The sequence below is a fragment of the Chiloscyllium plagiosum genome, chromosome 4, assembly GCF_004010195.1.
Source record: "Chiloscyllium plagiosum isolate BGI_BamShark_2017 chromosome 4, ASM401019v2, whole genome shotgun sequence".
NCBI classification, from domain to species: domain Eukaryota; kingdom Metazoa; phylum Chordata; class Chondrichthyes; order Orectolobiformes; family Hemiscylliidae; genus Chiloscyllium; species Chiloscyllium plagiosum.
The window spans coordinates 18,745,644-18,765,961 of record NC_057713.1 but is presented as its reverse complement, the minus strand read 5'-3'; the positions used below and the strand labels follow the sequence as shown (position 1 = coordinate 18,765,961).

General features: G+C 40.5%; 1 protein-coding gene across 15 annotated transcripts in view; it reads left to right on the top strand.

The window, feature by feature from the left end:
* The first annotated feature begins 16,646 nt into the window (after positions 1–16,646).
* The window catches only part of ptk2aa (protein tyrosine kinase 2aa), a 414,515-nt gene continuing 410,843 nt past the window's right edge, over positions 16,647–20,318 (top strand). For 6 of the 15 annotated variants that reach the window (XM_043687810.1, XM_043687807.1, XM_043687808.1 and 3 more), the window contains exon 1: positions 16,654–16,745. In XM_043687810.1, coding sequence (XP_043543745.1) covers positions 16,703–16,745 — 43 coding nt within the window. In that variant the 5' untranslated portion in view covers positions 16,654–16,702. Of the gene's footprint in view, positions 16,746–20,318 lie in introns of all 15 variants that reach the window. The other 9 variants (XM_043687813.1, XM_043687811.1, XM_043687809.1 and 6 more) reach the window with 3 other exon arrangements.

Here is a 20,318-nt window from a genome sequence, read left to right as displayed (position 1 = left end):
TCTCTCTCTCTCTCTCTCTCTCTCTCTCTCTCTCTCTCTCCCCTGCACTGTCCTCACCATGTGCTTCCTTTGTCTGCTCTTCTCCCTTTTCAACTGCTGTTATTTAGACTTTTTTTTTCCAAAGTTCCAAAACAATGCAACAGCATATAAAACAGTAATTGCTGCTCCTGGAATTCAAGGAAATCACCTCCAACACCTAAAATATCTCAAAAAGGAGCAGCTCTTACAGCCAGAAATTTTTCCTGCCCTCCTTCTTGGGTTAGAAGGAAGTAGTGTTGTAGAATGGTAAGGTTAGTGGTGAGGCATGCAAGGAACTGATGGTCTTCTCTGTGATTGAGAAAATGAAAGAGACAGCTATCTAGATGGCTGCAAACGTGGGTAGAAGATTTCATTGTGGGAATATTTTGGAACAGGGTATCAAAAAGGGGAACAATGTCATTATCCAGGAACCAGATGTTGGACAAGTGTAAAATGAACAGCTACAGAGTAGAGAATTAATAGATGCATTGTTTGAAGGATTCCATAGAAGATGGATGCATTAACTAAAGTATTGTTTCCAGTTCTTGTTGCCATTCTTTAGAAAAGTTATGAAGGCCCATTAGAGAGGGTGCACAGTGGCTCAGTGGTTAGCACCACTGCCTCACAGCGCCAGGGATCCAAGTTCGATTCCAGCCTCGGGCAACTGTCTGTGTGGAGTTTGCATATTCTCCCCATGTCTGCGTGGGTTTCCTTTGGGTGCTTCGGTTTCCTCCCACAGTCCAAAGATGTGTAGGTTAGGTGAATTGGCCTTGCTAAATTAAATTGCCCATAACGTTCAGGGATGTGTTAGTTAGGAGTAAATGGTACAGTTGGAGAGTGGATTTTAGTGGGATACTCTTCGGAGGGGTCGCTGTAGATTTGTTGAACTGAAGGATCTGTTTCCACACTGTAGGGATTCTATGGAGAGGTTGCAGAGTAATTCCAGTGCCGAATTAGTTGGAAGGAGTGGGGTTGTTTTCCTTAGAGGAAGAAAGAGTGAGGGGGAGATTTGATAAAAGTGCATAAGTACTAAGTTGAGTTCTGATAAGGTAGAGAAAACTGTTCCCATTAGCTGATGGTGCAAGGAATAAGGCACACTGATTTCTGAGGTTTGGGCAAGAGATATAGGGGAAATGTGGGGAAGAACTTGTTTGAACAGTTGCAATGACCTGGAACTTGCTGCCCACAAGGTGGGTCGAAATGAGAACAGTGGTATTTACCTTGTATCATTACAGTAAGACTTCTTTATCCTTTCTCTTCCCAGTCATGTTGCAATAAAAGATAAAGCATTTGCCTTTGAAATTGCGTGCAAACTTTGCATACAAGCTCCCTTTGAATATTAACCGTTCTTGATGTCTCACCATTCAACCATACTCTTTTCTTTAAATTTTCTTCCAAAAAATGAGTACTTCACTCTCCTTCATATTTCTTCCATCTACAGTGTCCTTGCCAACTTATTTAATCTGTCCCTAACCCTCTGCAGCCTCTTTATGCCCTCTTTGCTATACCCTCACCTAAACTATTGTGACAAAACTGGATTCTTTATACTTGGTATCTACATCTAAGTTACCTCACTTGACTTTGAATTTTGGAGCAATGTGATGGAGCGAGTTTATGTATTGCCCTTTTGATTATAATGCATTCCAAGGTTTTGTATTGCACTATAGGTTTGTTCAGGCACAGCCTGAGCAGTTTAAGTATACAGTTTACAATCAACAGATTAGACTAAGGCGTGCTTGTCAAAACTTCCATGTGTGATAATGGTATACTTTGCTTAACATTTTTTTTTGTTGTTTATGGAAAATAATTTTGAAGTGACACCTTTGTTTGACCACAGCAACCAAATGTTCAAAGTAAAACGCAAAATCAATTTAACACTGCCCACATGCACCTCCTACTGGCTGGTTATGTTTTATTAACTGCAGATAAACATTAGACGGTTCTCTCCCAAGTGAGCTTGGAAGATATTAGAAGGGATAACTTCAAAGAAATTCTATTGAAAAGGTTTGTTTTACAGGAAAATAAAGGTACTGCTTCTTATGAGCCAAGAAATTGAAAATGTTTATCATTGTAACAAGTTCCTTTTTGTATTTTGGATAACATTCTGATAATATAGAAGTGTGTTCAGGGATGAAACCTAAAAAGCAAAATTGGAATTTGAATATTGGTGTCAATGTAATATGGGGATCGCCTAGTGATTGAAAGGCATGTTTACAACAAATATTTGATACAGGACAATTCACCAATGCCTTATTGTACTTAAACATCCTTGGATTAAAGGCCAACATGCCATTTGCCTTCCGAATTGCTGGCTGTACCTGCATGTTAGTCTTTGGAATTTCATGTATAAGGTTACCCAAAACATGTGTAGAACGTTCAGTTGTTTCTCACATTTTAAAGTAAAAATTAGAAAGATTTGAAGTCAGTAACTTGTAATAGCAGTGGTAGGTCATTCAAGTCATTGTGTGTGCTCCATCATTCAATTACATCATGTCTGATCTGACAATTCTCAACTCCTTTCCTGCCTTTCCTAAAACTCTGAATTCCCTTACTGATTTAAAAAAAATCTGCCTGTCTCATGATATTCTATTCTTCAAGCCAGAGTGAGTAACCTCAGATTTTTCCACAATTCGCTCCAACTGCCTATTCAATTTTCTCATGAACTGCTTCATCATATAGATTCTGTGTCAGGTTTGTACAGCATAGAAAGAATTCATTCAGCCCATTGTGTATGTGCCAGTCATCAAGCGTCTATCTATTTTAGCGGACAGGTGGCAGAGAACGTTCATAATAGGGAAGCTGAGATGATGTGCTTTGGTCAGAAAAACACCAAAAGGTAATACAAAATATGGGTACAAATGTACACAGATCATTCAAAGTGGCTGAACAGGTGGAGAGAACAGTAAATAAAGTATACAGTTTATTCTCCGTCGTATTAAGTACAAGAGCAAGGACATGTTGAGCTTAGACCTCCAGGTGGAGAGTTGTGTAAAGTTGATAGGTTATAGGAAAAATGTCATTGCTTTTTAGATTAGATTACTGACAGTATGGAAACAGGCCCTTTGTGCCAACAAGTCCATACCAACCCGCCGAAGAGCAACTCACCCAGACCCACTCCCCTACACCTAACTCTATGGACAATTTAGCATGGCCAATTCACCTAACCTGCACCTTTTTTTGGACTATGGGAGGAAACCGGAGTACCTGGAGGAAACCCACGCAGACACTGGGAGAATGTGCAAACTCCACAGTCAGTTGCCCGAGGCAGGAATTGAACCCGGGTCTCTGGTGCTGTGAGGCAGCAGTGCTAGCCACTGTGCCACCGTGCCGCTTTGAAGAGAGTCAAGAGTAATTTACTAGAATGGTTCTTGGTAAGATAAATTTCAGTTTTGACGATATATTGAAGTTGGGGCTGTTCTCAATGGAGAAGAGGCTGAGAGCATATTTGATTGAGGTTTTCAAAATCATGTGCAGGCTGGGCAGAATATATAGAAAAGCTTACAAAAGAAAAAAAGTACAAATGGGCATAGACTTAACCATGTGCATACAAAGCAAGGGTAATGAGAAAAATAAATTCACACAGTGATCTATGGTATGGGACACACTGCCTGAAATTTTTAAAAAATCATTCATAGGATGTGGGCATTGCCGGTGAGGTCAGCATTTATTCCCATCTCTGATTGTCTTAAGGGTGATTAAAAGTCAACCACATTGCTCTGGGTCCGGTGTCACATGTAGGCTAGACAAGGTAAGGATGGCAGTTTCCCTCCTAAAGGATATTGATGAACCAGATGGGTTCTTCCGACAAGCGACAATGGAGTCATAATCATAATTAGACTGTTAATCCCGGGAATAATTTTATTGAATTCAAATTCCACCACCTGTGGCAGGATTTAAACATGGGTGTCCAAAACAAGACCTGGGTCTTTGGGTTAACAGTCAAGAGATAAGCCATCACCTCCCCCACAGGCTCAATTGTGGAATTCCAGAGAGCATTAGATGCTTTGTTTTTTGGATAGAACTGTGTGCAGGGGTATAGGGGAAAAGCAGAAGATTGGCACTAGATAATAGAATAGTGCAGGCGTGGTGGGTCAAATGAACTGATATGTACTGTAATAATTCTGTGACTTAAAATACAAAGATCCATAATAAATAATTATAAATGTATAATAGAAAGATGCTGAAATAGTTCATGTACTATTTGTCATATGAAAATATAAATTTACTCTTCTAAATAGTCCTTTCAATACAGATATTAAGTAAAAGCAAAACAAACTTTCTCTGTGCAGAGATTCATTGGAAGGTGGGGGGGAGAGGAGGAGGCATGGAGAAAAGTACCACTTTTGGAAAATGGGAAGCCTTCAGAAATGAGATAACAAGAATCCAGAGAAAGTATATTCCTGTTAGGGTGAAAGTAAAGGCTAGTAGGTATAGGGAATGCTGGATCATGAGAGAAATTGAGGGTTTGGTTAAGAAAAAGAAGGAAGCATATGTCAGGTATAGATAGGATAGATCGACTGAATCCTTAGAAGAGTATAAAGGCAGTATGAGTATACTTAAGAGGGGAATCAGGAAGGCAAAAAGGGGACATGAGATAGCTTTAGCAAATAGAATTAAGGAGAATCCAAAGGGTATTTACAAATACATTAAGGATAAAAGGGTAACCAGGGAGAGAATAGGACCTCTCAAAGATCAGCAAGGCAGCCTTTGTGTGGAGCCGCAGCAAATGGGGGCGATACTAAACACGTATTTTGCATCAGTATTTACTGTGGAAAAGGACATGGAAGAAATAGAATGTAGGCAAATAGATGGTGACATCTTGCAAAATGTCCAGATTACAGAGGAGGAAGTGCTGGATGTCTTGAAATGCATAAAGGTGGATAAATCCCCAGGACTTGATCAGGTGTACCCTCGAACTCTGTGGGAAGCGAGAGAAGTGATTGCTGGGCCTCTTGCTGAGATATTTGTATCATCGATAGTCACAGATAAGGTGCCAGAAGACTGGAGGTTGGCTAACGTGCCACTGTTTAAGAAGGGTGGTAAGGACATGCCAGAGAACTATAGAGCAGTGAGCCTGAAGTCGGTGGTGGGCAAGTTGTTGGAGGGAATCCTGAGGGACAGGATGTACATGTACTTGGAAAGGCACGGACTGATTAGGGATAGTCTGCATGGCTTTGTGTGTGGGAAATCATGTCTCAAAAACTTGATTGAGTTTTTTAAAGAAGTAACGAAGAGGATTAATGAGGGCAAAACGGTGGATGTGATCTGTATGGACTTCAGTAAGGCATTCGACAAGGTTCCCCATGGGAAACTGATTAGCAAGGTTAGATCTCATGGAATACAGGGAGAACTAGCCATTTGGATACGAAACTGGCTCAAACGTAGACGACAGAGGGTGGTTGTTTTTCAGACTGGAGGCCTGTGACCAGTGGAGTGCCACAAGAATCTACCTTTTTGTCATTTATATAAATGATTGCGTTGTGAGCATAAGAGGTATGGTTAGTAAATTTGCAGATGACACCAAAATTGGAGTTGTAGTGGACAGCGAAAAAGGTTACCTCAGATTAAATAGGGATCTTGATCAGATGGGCCAATGGGCTGAGAAGTGGCAGATGGAGTTTAATTCAGATAAATGCGAGGTGTTGCATTTTGGGAAAGCAAATCTTAGCAGGACTTATACACTTAATGGTAAGGTCCTAGGGAGTGTTGCTGAACAAAGAGACCTTGGAGTGCAGGTTCATAGCTCCTTGAAAGTGGAGTTGCAGGTAGATAGGACAGTGAAGAAGGCGTTTGGTATGCTTTCCTTTATTGGTCAGAGTATTGAGTACAAGAGTTGGGAGGTCATGTTAGGGCTGTACAGGACATTGGTTAGGCCACTGTTGGAATATTGTGTGCAATTCTGGTCTCCTTCCTATCGGAAAGATGTTGTGAAACTTGAAAGGGTTCAGAAAAGATTTACAAGGATGTTGCCAGGGTTGGAGGATCTGAGCTACAGGGAGAGGCTGAACAGGCTGGGGCTGTTTTCCCTGGAGCGTAGGAGGCTGAGGGATGACCTTATAGAGGTTTACAAAATTATGAGGGGCATGGATAGGATAAATAGACAAAGTCTTTTCCCTGGGGTCGCGGAGTCCAGAACTAGAGGGCATAGGTTTAGGATGAGAGGGGAAAGATATAAGGGGCAACTTTTTCACACCGGGTGGTTCGTGTATGGAATGAGCTGCCAGGGAAAGTGGTGGAGGCTGGTACAATTGCAACATTTAAAAGGCATTTGGATGGGTATATTTATAGGAAGAGTTTGGAGGGATTTGGGCCGGGTGCTGGCAGGTGGGACTAGATTGGGTTGGGATATCTGGTCGGCGTGGACGGTTTGGACCGAAGGGTCTGTTTCCATGTTGTACATCTCTATGACTTTATGGTCAATAATGGCTAATCCTTGCAGAAAATTAAAAGGGCTTGTGGAATTTTTGACGGCAGTCAGTCTGGCATTCTGGTATGTGTAGGTTACTAGACAAATGCAGTTGTCTTTGAGGTCTTGGCTGGCACACCTGACTTCAAGGAGAAAGTGAGGACTGCAGATGCTGGAGATCAGAGCTGAAAATGTGTTGCTGGAAAAGCGCAGCAGGTCAGGCAGCATCCAAGGAGCAGGAGAATCGACGTTTCAGGCATAAGCCTGAAGAAGGGCTTATGCCCGAAACATCGATTCTCCTGCTCCTTGGATGCTGCCTGACCTGCTGCGCTTTTCCAGCAACACGGTTTCACACCTTACTTCAACAAAGGTTCTGGAATTTACATATGAAAGAAGTGAAACCAAATGGTCATTCTATACAATGTGGAAAGTAACAAATAATCCAGGTCTTTTCAATATATAATTTCAGTTGCGTCACACTGTAAACTTTTGCTATAAATTCTGTGTCTTATGATCTTATATTCCACAACCACCTGATGAAGGAGCAGCACTGTGAAAGCTAGTGCTTCCAAATAAATCTGTTGGACTATAACCTGGCGTTGTGATTTTTAACATTATTTTTCTAGCTATATTATTTTACTTCCAGTTCTTCCAAACAATATCTTTTTCACTGCTGTTCTCATTTTATTAATTATCAAAACTGCCTGCTTCGCCTATCCACACCCACATTCTGCTCCCACTCCATTTGTCTTTTAAAAATGTGAAGTAATCTTGAGTATTTACCTTGGCCAGCATACAACTACAACTCTAAATCAAACCAATTTACCTCTATTTTGTGCTGGTATTTTATTAACTCATTATGATTGTGTTGACTTTGAGATAATGCAATTTTAGTTTACTACTACTTGACTTTACTACTTGATTTGACTTTTTATTCACTAATGTATTTTCCCAAACATACTGTCACAGGAAAGGGCAATACTTATTAATTCGAGGGTGGAATGATAACTCAATAATTCACATACTGCCTCATAGCACTAGGGACACAGGTTTGATTCCACCTTCAGGCGACGCCTGTATGGAGTGTGCACATTCTTCCTGTGTCTGCAAGGATTTCTTCCAGGTGCTTTGGTTTCCTCCCACAGTCCAAAGATGTGCAAGTTAGGTGGATCAGCTGTGCTAAATTATCCAGAGTGTACATGTATGTGCAGGGTTACAGAGATAGGGTTGGGGGGGAGGCAGCAGGTTGAGTCTGGGCTAAATGGGCTGCTCCTGCACGGTAGGAATTCTATGATTCAATGAAACTATGATGCTGCTCCATTGACTTGTAGCACAGTGGTAGTGCCCCTCAAGTTATTACATACCTCTGCAGCAGGTTGACTTTTTTTTAAAAATCCATTTTGTCCAGTAATACTTCTGGTACTCCAGTAATCAACTTTTGCCTCATCACACTAACATTTGACTCTGTGTGGCTCAGCTAATAAACTGGAGGTTATTCATCCTTTGACATTGCACACATTAATTTAGTCTGAGCTCTTCAGTTTTGTTCAGTAGAACCTCACTCTTCCTTGTAACTATCCTGTTTATTCCTTTATATGTAGTGACAACTGGACCACTTCACTCCAATTTATTGTCCAGTTTTAAGGAGATGTCCTTAACCCTGACACTGGACACTTAATGCAATCTTCTAAACTCTTGAGTCATGGCTGCAGAAAACAGCATTAATGTTGCCTCTAATATTCTCACATTTTAGTTTTCATTCCATCTATTTGAATGACCACCTGTACAAAGGTGCAGTGGGACATTTAGTTAATCAACCTGTAGTTTTTGCCTCATTTGAACAGGCAGCAAGAACCTTGAATGTGTTGAATAAGGTAAAATATTGTCTACTCCTGTCCTTCCCTTGAGACCCCATGCTTACCTGATTTGCAGTAACACCTAATTGCCCATGACAGCTGCTAAGAGCTGTACCACACCATAACCCAAGAGTTGTGACTGATTCTTCAGGATAAAAGTGTCCATGTAAGTTAATTCCCCACAATCGCTGTACAGCTGAATGTGCATTTCAAGGAGCTTTCATTCAGGGAGTTAGTGCAGATGTGTTTGTCCAGCATCATACTGCTCTCAGTAAACTCCCACATTTTTTTCTGTAAACTCTCCTGCACTTCTCAGTTAATGCTTTATTAAATTGTAATGTAAGAATATCAGAACTAGTCGACAATTTACCCCCTCAAGGCTGCGCGGCCATTTGCCATAATTGAGGTTGATCTCATTTCAGTCTCAACCCCACTTTCTTACCTGCTTTCCATAAACCCTTCAACACATTACTGTTTAATAATCTGTCTATCACCTCCTTAAGTTTATTCAATATTCCAGCATCCATCATACTCCAGGGTAGTGAATTCTATGAATTTACAACCCTTAGAGAAGTAATTTCTCTTCATCTGTTTTAAGTCTGTTATCCCTCATCCTAAAACTATGACCTCTCAAGCTAGATTGTCCAACATAATGAAACATTTTCTCTATATCTACTTTGTCAATCCCTTTTAGCTTCTTATAACTCTGTTAGATCTATCTCATTCATTTGAACTCCATAGAGATAGGCCTAAAGTACTCTTTCTCTTTTCATAAGACAAACCTTCTTTTCTGAAATCAACGTAGTATGCCTCCTCTGAACTGCTTCCAATACATTTACATCCCTCCTCAAGTAAGGGAACCAAATTGCATGCAGTATTCCAAGTAAGGACTCACTATTGCCTTGTACAATTGGAGCAACACTTCTCTACTTTTACACTCTACTTCTTTAGCAAAATTGTCAAAATTCCATTGGCCTTTCTTATGACCTGCTATACTTGCTTACTAGTTTTTTTGTGACTTGTGCACGAGAACACCCAGATCCCTCTACACTAAAGCACTCTGAAATTTCCCTCCATTTAGATGATAAGTTGTTTTTCTGTTCTCTGGCCAAAATGGATAACGTTTCACTTATCGACATTATACATAATTTGCCAAATTTTGGCCCATTCACCTAGCATATCCATATCCATTTGTAAAGATCTTGTTTCTTCATTGGAGCTTACTCTCTCACCTTTTTAGTGTCCTCTGCAAATTTGACTATAGTACTTTTTATCCCCACATCCAAATCATTAATATAAATTGTACGTTGCTAGAGCCTGGGGACCAAATCCTTCTGGCACCTCAGTTGTTGCATCTTGCCAACCAGAAAAAGACTCACTTATTGCAAGTATACTTCCTGTTGGACAAAGTCCAAAGTCAGGTGACACCAGTTTATAGTCCAACAGGTTAATTTGAAATCACCAGCTTTCAGAGCAATGCCCCTTTGTCAGCTGAAGTGAGAGAGAAGCACACAGACACAGAATTTATAGGCAGAGAGATCAATGGGTAGAGAGATCAAAACATCATAAAAATGGTGAGACAGGCCAAATAATAGATCTCTCGGGTGACCAAGAGTTTTAGATGGTGTGAGTAAAGTTCAACAGCTAAATAATAAACAAAGCGATGACTAGTTCTTCATCGAGACACACAACAGCGATAGAGACCAAATTTGCACCCAAATATGCCTATGTTTTCTTGCACAAGTTTGGGCACGACATCTTGGCTGCACAGGATCTCCAGCCAACACTATACACCAGGTACGTTGACATTTTCTTCCTTTGGACTCGTGGTGAAGAATCATTGAAACGACTACATAGCTATATCAACAAGTTTCATCCCACCATCAAACTTACCATAGACTATTTGTCAGAATCCGTCTCATTCTTGGATACACTCATCTCCATCAAGGGTAGGCACCTCAATACCTCACTCTTATCGTAAGTCCACAAATAACCTCATGATGTTGCACTTCTCTCGCTTCCACTCTAAACGTGTTAAAGAAGCCATCTCTAAAGGACAAGCCATGCGCATACACAGGATCTGTTCATATCAGGAGGAACATGACAGACAGCTAAAGATACTGAAAGACACCCTCATAAGAATGTGATGTGATGCTCAACTCATCAATTGCCAGTTCTGACTCACCACAGTGGAAAACCTGCAATGATCTCCTCAGAATATGATCAATAGAGTTCCCTTTGTCGCTCAGTACTTCTCCGGAGCAAAGAAACTATGTCATGTTCTTGGCAGCCTTCAGCATCTCGCGAAGATGATCCTTATGCCTCCACTTTTCACCTTCAAACAATTGCCACACCTTAAACAGATAATCATTTGCAGCAAACTACCCAGCCTTCAAGGCAACATCGCACACACCCTGCCATGGCAACCTCTGTAAGACATGTCAGATCATTGACATGCATACTACCATCACACATGGGTACACCACCCACCATGTACATGGCAGATACTTACAAGCCTCGGCCAATGTTGTCTATCTCATACATTGCAGGCAAGGATGCCCTGAGGCTATATTGGTGAGACTACGCAGATGCTATGACAACAGGTGAATGGACACTGCGTAACAATTACCAGACAGGAATGTTCTCTCTCAGTCGGGGAACACTTTAGCAGTCGAGGACATTCAGCCTCCGATCTTCAGGGTGGCTCAGTGGGTAGCACTGCTGCCTCATAGTGCCAGGGATCTGAGTTCGATCCCAGCCCTGGACGACTGTCTGTGTGGAGTTTGTACGTTATCCCTATGTCTATGTGGGTTTCCTCCGGGTGTTCCGGTTTCCTCCCACAGACAAAGATGTGCCACGCTAAATTGCCAGTGGTGATAGGTACATTAGTCAGGGGTAAATATAGGGTAAGGGAACAGGTCTGAGTGGGTTACTCTTCGGAGGGTCGGTGTGGACTTGTTGGGCTGAAGGGCCTGTTTCCATACTGAAGGGAATCTAATTTAAAAAAAAGACTGCCTTTACAATACAAAACAATGCAGAATTGCTGAGCAGAAATTGATAGCCATGAAGATGGCCTCAACCATGATCTTGGGTTCATGTTGTGCTGTATGTAACCCCGCCACACTGTTCTGTAGCTGTAAAATCTTTTTTAATATCCTGTTTTGACAGTATCATCTTGATAAATTATGATTAGTTTGTACAGTTTTGGATTGTTTATTAGTTTGGTGAGGCCCTTGACATGCAACTCTTATACCTATCATGTCATTCCAGTCACTTGGTTTGTCTCCAGCACTACCTTATTTCTAAATTTTTGTAATTATCTCTCTACCTCATTTAATTGGATTGTAGGTCAACCCTTCGCTTGTTATTCAGCTGTTGATACTTTACTCACACCATCTAACACTCTCGGTCACCTACAGAGACTATTATCTGGCCTGTTGATGCTCCACTCACATTATTTGTATGATCTTTTGATTTTTCTGCCCATTAATCTGTCTGCCTATAAACTGTGCATGTGTACTTCTCTCTCACTTCACCTGATGAAGGTGCAATACTCTGAAAGCTTGTGATTTCAGATAAACCTGTTGGACTATAACCTGGAGTCGTCTGATTTCTGACTGTCCACCCCAGTCCAATGCTGGCACCTTCACATCGTACTTTTGGTTAGCTAATTCTCTATTCAAGCTAGTACATTACTGTTAACCTCACTTAGTTACCTTGTGTATTAACCTTTGGTGTGTTACATAATCAAATGTCTTCTGGAAATCTGCATCAACAGGATCCCCATTGTCCTTGCTTGTTACACCTTTGAAAAATTTAAGTAAATTAGTCAAACATGATGTATTGTGCTGTGCAAACATAGAACTGTGCTGACTCTGATGGATTGCGTTTTGACTTTCCAGATGTCCTGTTATTACTTAAATGATGGACTGTAACAATTTCCCAGCAAAGCATGTTAAACTAACTGGTTTGTAGTTTCCAACTTTGTCTCCCTCCCTCCTTTGAAAAAGGTTATATTAGCATTTTTCCAATCCAGTGGAAGTTTTCTGGCATCAAGAAAGGTTTGGAATGTCATAACCAATGGATCCACTATCTCTGCACCACTTGCTTTTAACACCTTAGGAAGTAGGCCATCAGATCCTGGGGACTTGTCTGCCTTCAATCCCAACAATTTGTTCAGTACTTTTTCCCGAATGATGCTTGTTCTGAGTTCCTCCCTTTCCATAACTTCCTTGTTACCTGTTACTAGTTGGATGATACTGTGTCCTTCACAATGAAATGGAGGCAAAATATTGATTTAGTGACTCTGCCATTTCTGTGTTCCCCACTATTAATTCCCCAGTCTCATCCTCCAAGAGACCAACATTCACTTTAGCTACTCTGTTCTCTTTATAGTATTTAACTGTGCATTTTTATAATTGGTGTTGGTTTTCTTTGAAAATTTACCTTTACTCTTTTTCTTACATCTTAAAATAACTATTTGTTGATCTTTAAACAATTCTCAATCTTTCAGCCTGCCCCACGTCTTTGCAAGAAGATATTCATTAGTTTTTATGTTTAAGATACCTTAAACATGCTTGCTTAGGCATGGATGTCTTTCTCTCTCTTACACTCATTCTTTCTTCCAAGAATATATTTTAAATGAGAGAAATTGAGTATCTCCTTAAGGATGTGCCACTGCTTATCAACTGTCCTACCTTTTAGTCTTCCTGCCCAGTCCACTAGTGCTAAAGCTATCCTTGAGTCTGTGTAATTACCTTTGATGAACTCAAAACCACTAGTGTGGGACTTCAGTTCCTCGCCCTACAACTGAATTTGAAATTCTAGCATGCTATGACCACTCTTCCCAAGAGGGTCTTTAATGTTAGATCATTAATTAATCTTATTTACCAAATCCAGAATTGCTTGCTCCTTGGTTGGTTCCGTAACATATTACTCCAAGAAACCATCTCCAGTGCATTCAGTGAACTCTCCTGAAAGTTGCCCTTGCCAATTTGATTAATCTGGTCTATGTGCATTTCAGAATTATCCATTATTACTGCTATACCTTAGTTAAAGCCCCCAGTAGGTCGTTCTCCCATAATGCCATAATTGTGTTCCAGCAAAACCTTGCTTAATAGAAAATCACTTAATATAAATAATGGGAAAAGTGGGGTTAGGGGCAGACCAGCAAAACATGTCACTCCCAATGGCTCAAAGATCACCTGAAAGTAGAATACAATGTATAGCACTGCCTGAATGAAGGTTAATATCATATTTATTAATGAAACAACTGTAAATTTAATACAGTACATTTTTAAAACAAGTAAGAAAGCTGCTCTCTGTACAGTATCTCAGAAAGCTGCTCTATTAGCAGCTGACATGGGCGCATGCGCAGAACGGCACAAAGACTGGCGCTAATATACTGCATGTGCAGAATAGCACAGAGACTTGGTGCAGACATCACTGCATGCGCAAAACAGCATGAAGACCAGCACCAATGTCACACATGCACCAAACCGCACAGACATGGCATTTGCTGACTGCTGCAATGATTTTGGTGCGGACATTGGTGCATGCGCAGAATGAAGCAAGTGAACTGATCCCCGCTGGAATCGTGCTATTGCCAATGGAGGTAAGAGTTCTCGAAAATACTGTTCCCCAATTCTTCAGTGATGTTATAGCTAAATCATGCTGCCATTTATACTGTGCTGTACTGTAGGTCTACTGTTTGGGGACCTAGAGATTACTTACACCAGGGATTTCTTTCCCTCTTATTTCTATCCAGTCTGAATCTATGTCTTGAAGGAAAATTCTCATTGGTTGAAGTATGCTCAGCACAAAGGAGAATGGATGTGATAATTGGAGGCCAGTAATCTCAGCTCCAGGCCATCACTGCAGGAGTTTCTCAGGATAGTGTCAGGACCCTCTTTTGGTGTGGAGGTGGAGTCCCTAACCCTCGCCTGAGTTGTTGCGGCTCAAGTGCCATGTATCCCAGAGGTGTGTAATAATATATCTGAACAGATTGATTAGAAAAATAGGTTAAATTTGAATAAAAACTCAGTAGCTTTCAAGGCCTAATCACCTCCTTTTGTTTCATCAATGATCTTCCTTCCATCACAAAGATGGGTGCCAAGGTATTTGAGGATAATTGCAGTATTCAATTCCATTTGTAACTCCTCCGGTAATGAAGTGATTTGTGTCATTATGTAGCAAGACCAGGACAATTTCAAACTTGGGCTGATAACATTAGGCAAATAACATCGTTCTCATTTAATGGTTGAGCAATAACTATCAACAACAAGAGAATCTAACCATCTTGTGTTCAATGGAGTTACTATTGCTGAATCCTGTAGTACCAACATCCTGGGGTGGCGGTGGATATTGTTGATCAGACATATGACAATATCTTACTATCAAGGCAGGTTGCAAGCTTGAAAATTTGCAATGAGTAACTTTCCTCCTGTCTCCTCTTCAGTGCCTTTCTAGCATCTGCAAGGCAGAAGTCAGGAATGTGAAGATACTCCCCACTTGTCTGCTTCACTGTGGTTCTAAAAACATTTCAGAAGCTTGACATTATTCAGGACAAAGGAGCCGACTTGATTGTCACCCATCCACCACATTAACAATATGCAGTCTCCAAAACCAATGCACAGTGGCAGTAAGCTATGCTTTGTACACATCCTTCTTTAACAGCACTACTCAAGTCCATGATCTCTACAACTTAGAAGGTCAAAGGCAGCAGATGGAATACCACTAACTCCAAATTCCCCTCCAAACTACACAGCATCCTCACTTGGATTTTTATCACCCATCTTTCGTTATTGCTGGGTCAAAATCCTGGAAATCCTCGTGGCACCCTTGTCCTCAACCTTACTCCATATTGGCATGCAACAGTTCAAGAACGGGGCTCACCATTTCCTTTTTACATGCAGTTAGGGATAGGCAATAACAGCAATAAGTACTAGTCATATACCCAGAACGAAGCAGAAAGAACATTATACAAATAACGAAGGCAAAAAAGCAGCACTTTCTTTCTTCCCCTATATATTGACACTTGGGCCAAGCTCCCAGAATTTGTGCTTTGTATATGATGTACTCCATTTATAACGTTGGATAAAACTATTAACCATAGAGTTGAAGAAACGTGCTGGGTGTTATCAAAATGTAAAAACTTCCAGTGCAATTCAGGACATTCTTTACTAATATATAGGTGTGATATATTTTACTATGATATAAAAGGTGATATCATTGTTGTAGCAACAATATTAAAATGTATCTTTCATCTTAATTAGTGTATGACGTTGGTTCCTAGTTGTAGAAAATTCCAATCTAAATTTTGCTATTGATTGCATATAGAGTATACAATGTATGTTAACCAATTTGTGTGATATTAATGTAATGAATGAATGTGCAATTTGAATATATCAGAACTGACATGCAATAATTGGCCCATTGTATTTGTATTATTATTGTTCATTACATATTTCACCATGAGGTAATGTGCTATAATATTTTGACAAGTTAGTCTTTTGAGGCCAGTGCAGGCTTTGTTGAAATTTGTCCATGGTGTAATTTTCTATGTACTACAATGCCAGAAAAGCTGTTGTTGCAGGGCTCAGCTGGTACATGATTACGTAGGCCCCTGGGATGTGTAGGGTGGAGAGAAAGTTACGAAAATACATGAACCATAAACAGTGAAGTGGTGACAGCATGCTATGATTTTGAACGAATATCTCAACAAAAGATACTAAAAAATACTAATAGTAAAATATTTCTTTTTCAGGTCTAAACTGTCTTAATTTATCAGGCAGTTTATATTCCAGAGATAACCAAAAATGTTCTCATCTTGTTTGTGTAGTGAGTTCAAAAAGTATATTATGAAAATATTTTCAGTCTTCAAAAGCCTAGCCTTTAACAGCAATTAATTCCAAATTAATTGCTTCAAAATTTATTGAGGTAAAATGTGTAAATTGTATTTTGTGGTTTTTATTTGGAGAATTAAGTCTATTGCATAAATAATGCTAAAAATATAAGTACAGCCTTTATATCAGAAACTGAAGATGTATTTTAGTCTAGACAATTGAACTAGTCATTATCAACACAACTGCTTAATTTTATTCAGTGGATTAAATTATAAGGATCATACCCATCTGCGAGACAAAATTATTGAGTCGGCTGGTGTTTGTGCACTGTAGTGATTGATGTATATTGTTTCTGATGTGCAGATTTCGGGTGTTGTGCCACAACAAAAGACTCGCGTCAGCGTATGGCATAGTGCAGACTAGTCAGTGTTTTAATGCAGGGCTAGAGCCATTTTCTCCTCTTCTGTGTTCATTTGAATCGTGTGCTGCTGATTAGCTGAAATTCTGAATCGTGTATTCCAGAAATCACATTCCAAGTATTGAAAAACTACCATAGTCAGGCAAGCTTCTTTGTTTATATGGAAGATTTTCTGAACTGGAAGCTGAATATTAAATATTATGGTGAGTTAAGTCCTCTTGTGCTTTCTGGTTACATTGTTAGATCAACTTCAGTTGTATGGAGGCTAATGTGGCAAATATTTTATTTTTTTTAAAATTCGTTTATTTTTGCAACTGTTTGCTAAATAACTGTGGAACAAATTTTACTGCCAGGTTTAATTATTATTAGTTGTATAAATATTTTAAGACCCCATTATTTTGTGATTTTAATCTTTTTATTTGAATTATTTTGCTAAATTTAGGAGAATGCCATGTCTTGGTGACTGTAAAAGGAGTATGGAATTTTTGGTAGCTAGATTTTGTTGTTTTAAAATTGAAATGTGAAAAGGTTTGTAAAATGGTTGAATCCTTGTCTGTGAGAGAGAGATGCCAACAATGCTTCTGGTATGATAAAGCAGCATAAAAATTAGGCTGGTTGATTTGAAGATGAGAGAACCACAATGTGTAATGTATGGACTATTTTCTTAGTAAGTCATATCTGAAAATCATCTTAAGCAGTTGAAGATTAATGGTGTTTTCTCAAACTTAACTAAATGCAGCCTCCTTTTCCTTTTTCTCTACCTATCAGAACCAGGGTAACATAAAAAAAACGTACAAACCATATCTGCCTAAATTGAAATTTGCAGTGTCATAAATATGTAAAGCAGAAATGAAAGGCGTAACTTAATAAAAGCATTTCTGTTCTATGATACGTATTCTTTCATCGATTATACACACTCAAGGCCAACATGACGTTTTGAGCTTACTCTTGTATCTTTCTGTGATCAAGTATCATATTTACTGGGAATTAACCAAAGGAATTTTTGCTATTCTACTTATTGATTAGGTTAATGTCTCAATGCTTCTTTAAGTTTTTCACATATACTTTGGGTATCAATATCCTTCCCATGCAAGCATTCAGAAAAATGTGAACCTGCTTACTGAGGTTGTCTTGTGGTTCTGTAAGGTAAAAACAATGACTGCAGATGCTGGAAACCAGATTTTGGATTAGTGGTGCTGGAAGAGCACAGCAGTTCAGGCAGCATCCGAGGAGCAGCAAAATCGACGTTTCGGGCAAAAGCCCTTCATCAGAAATAAAGGCAGAGAGCCTGAAGGTGTTCCGAGGCGGAAGATGAGGCGTTCTTCCTCCAGGCGTCTGGTGGTGGGGGAGCGGGCCCAGGACCTCCATGTCTTCGGCAGAGTGGGAGGGGGAGTTGAAATGTTGGGCCACGGGGCGGTGTGGTTGATTGGTGCGGGTGTCCCGGAGATGTTCCCTAAAGCGCTCTGCTAGGAGGCGTCCAGTCTCCCCAATGTAGAGGAGACCGCATTGGGAACAACGGCTGCAATAAATGATATTAGTGGATGTGCAGGTAAAACTTTGATGGATGTGGAAGGCTCCTTTAGGGCCTTGGATGGAGGTGAGGGACGAGGTGTGGGCGCAGGTTTTGCAGGTTCAAACCCAAATAGTACGATCTTGGGGTGGAGATAGTAACTTTTTTAAAATAGTTGATGAAATTCAAAATCCCAGTTATTTGTAATAGTCACAAGATTCCACTGTTTAAAATATACTTACTGTACAAGGTGTCAAAACAAATGCTACCTGCATAGAGTCATACAACACTGAGCCAGACCCTTCGATTCAACTAGTCCGTTCCACCACAATGCCCCACTAAACCGCTCCCACCTGCCTGTACTTGGCCCATATCCCTCCAAACAGTCCAATTCATGTACTTATCCAAATGCTATTTAAATGTTGTAATTGTACCTGCATCCACCAGTTCCTGTGGAGGTTTATTCCACATGCGAATCACTGTCTGCAAAAAAAAAAGTTGCTCCTCATGTCTTTTTTAACATTTTTCTCCTGTCACCTTAAAAATATGTCCCCTAGTCTTAAACCCCCCCCCCCCCCCTCGGAAAAGGAAAAGTCCCTTGCTGTATCTATACCCCTTATGATTTTGTTAATATCAATAAGGTCATCCCTCAACCTCCTATGCTCAGTGAAAAAGGTCCCACCCTATCCAGCCTCATTATAATTCAAACCCTGCATTCCTGGCAGCATCCTGGTAAATATCTTCTGAACCCTCTCTAGCTTAATAATATCCTTCCTATCGCAGGGTGACCAGATCTGGACACACTACTCCAGAAGAAGCCTTGCCAACATCCTGTGTAATCTCCACATGATGTCCCAACTCCTATACTCGATGATCTGAGCAATTAAGGCAAGCGTGCTAAACGCCTCCTTAACCACCCTGTCTACGTGTGACGCAAACTTAAAAAATTATATACATGAGCCCCTAGATCTCTTTCTACTACAGCACTACCCAGGGCTCTACTTTTAATTGTATAAGATTAGATTAGATTACTTAGTGTGGAAACAGGCCCTTCGGCCCAACAAGTCCACACCGCCCCGCCGAAGCGCAACCCACCCATACCCCTACATTTACCCCTTACCTAACACTACGGGCAATTTAGCATGGCCAATTCACCTGACCTGCACATCTTTGGACTGTGGGAGGAAACCAGAGCACCCGGAGGAAACCCATGCAGACACGGGGAGAACGTGCAAACTCCACACAGTCAGTCGCCTGAGGCGGGAATTGAATCTGGGTCTCTGGCGCTATGAGGCAGCAGTGCTAACCACTGCGCCACCGTGCCACCCACGAAGTTCTGCCTTTGTTTGTTTACCAAAATGCAAGACCTCACATTTATTCAAAATAAACCCCATTCACCACTTCTTAGCCCAATTAACTGAAATGATCAAGATTTCAACATCAATTAACAGGCAATTTGTGGTTGAATATTAGCTATAACTATATAAAATACAATCCATGTTGGCTATAGAGAAAATTTTGCTAGATTATGTGACCAGTTAATGTGGCACTGCAAGCATGTTCCAATTTATAATAGGCTATCATTGAGTTGCCCTCAGCTTTTTATGAAATAGTCAATTCAGACTTAATGTACATAGACAAACTTTTAATAATGTATTCTAAAAATCATGAGTAGTAACCATTTTGTCACAGAATCAAATTGAATATTTGTTTTGGGGTATAGATGTTGGTTGAACAAACAAGCTATTACAATACGAACAAGACTTAGATTAGATTCCCTACAGTATGAAAACAGGCCCTTCGGCCCAACCAGTCCACACTGACCCTCTGAAGAGTAACCCACCCAGACCCATTTCCCTCTGACGAATGCACCTAACACTATGGGCAATTTAGCATGGCCAATTCACCTGACCTGCACGCCTTTGGACTTTGGGAGGAAACTGCAGCACCAGAGGAAATCCACGCAGACATGTGCAAACTCGGAGGAGTTGTTGACAGTGAGGAAGCATGTGGCAGGTTACAGCAGGATATAGAGAAGCTGCAGAGCTGGGCAGAAAGGTGGCAGATGGAATTCAATGTAGCTAAGTGCGAGGTGATTCACTTTGGGAAGAATAACAAAAAGATGGGGTACTGGGCTAATGGTCGGATACTTGGTAGTGTGGATGAGCAGAGGGATCTTGGTGTCCATGTACACAGATCTCTGAAAGTTGCCACCCAGGTAAATAGTGCGGTGAGGAAGGCATATGGCGTACTAGCTTTTATTGGT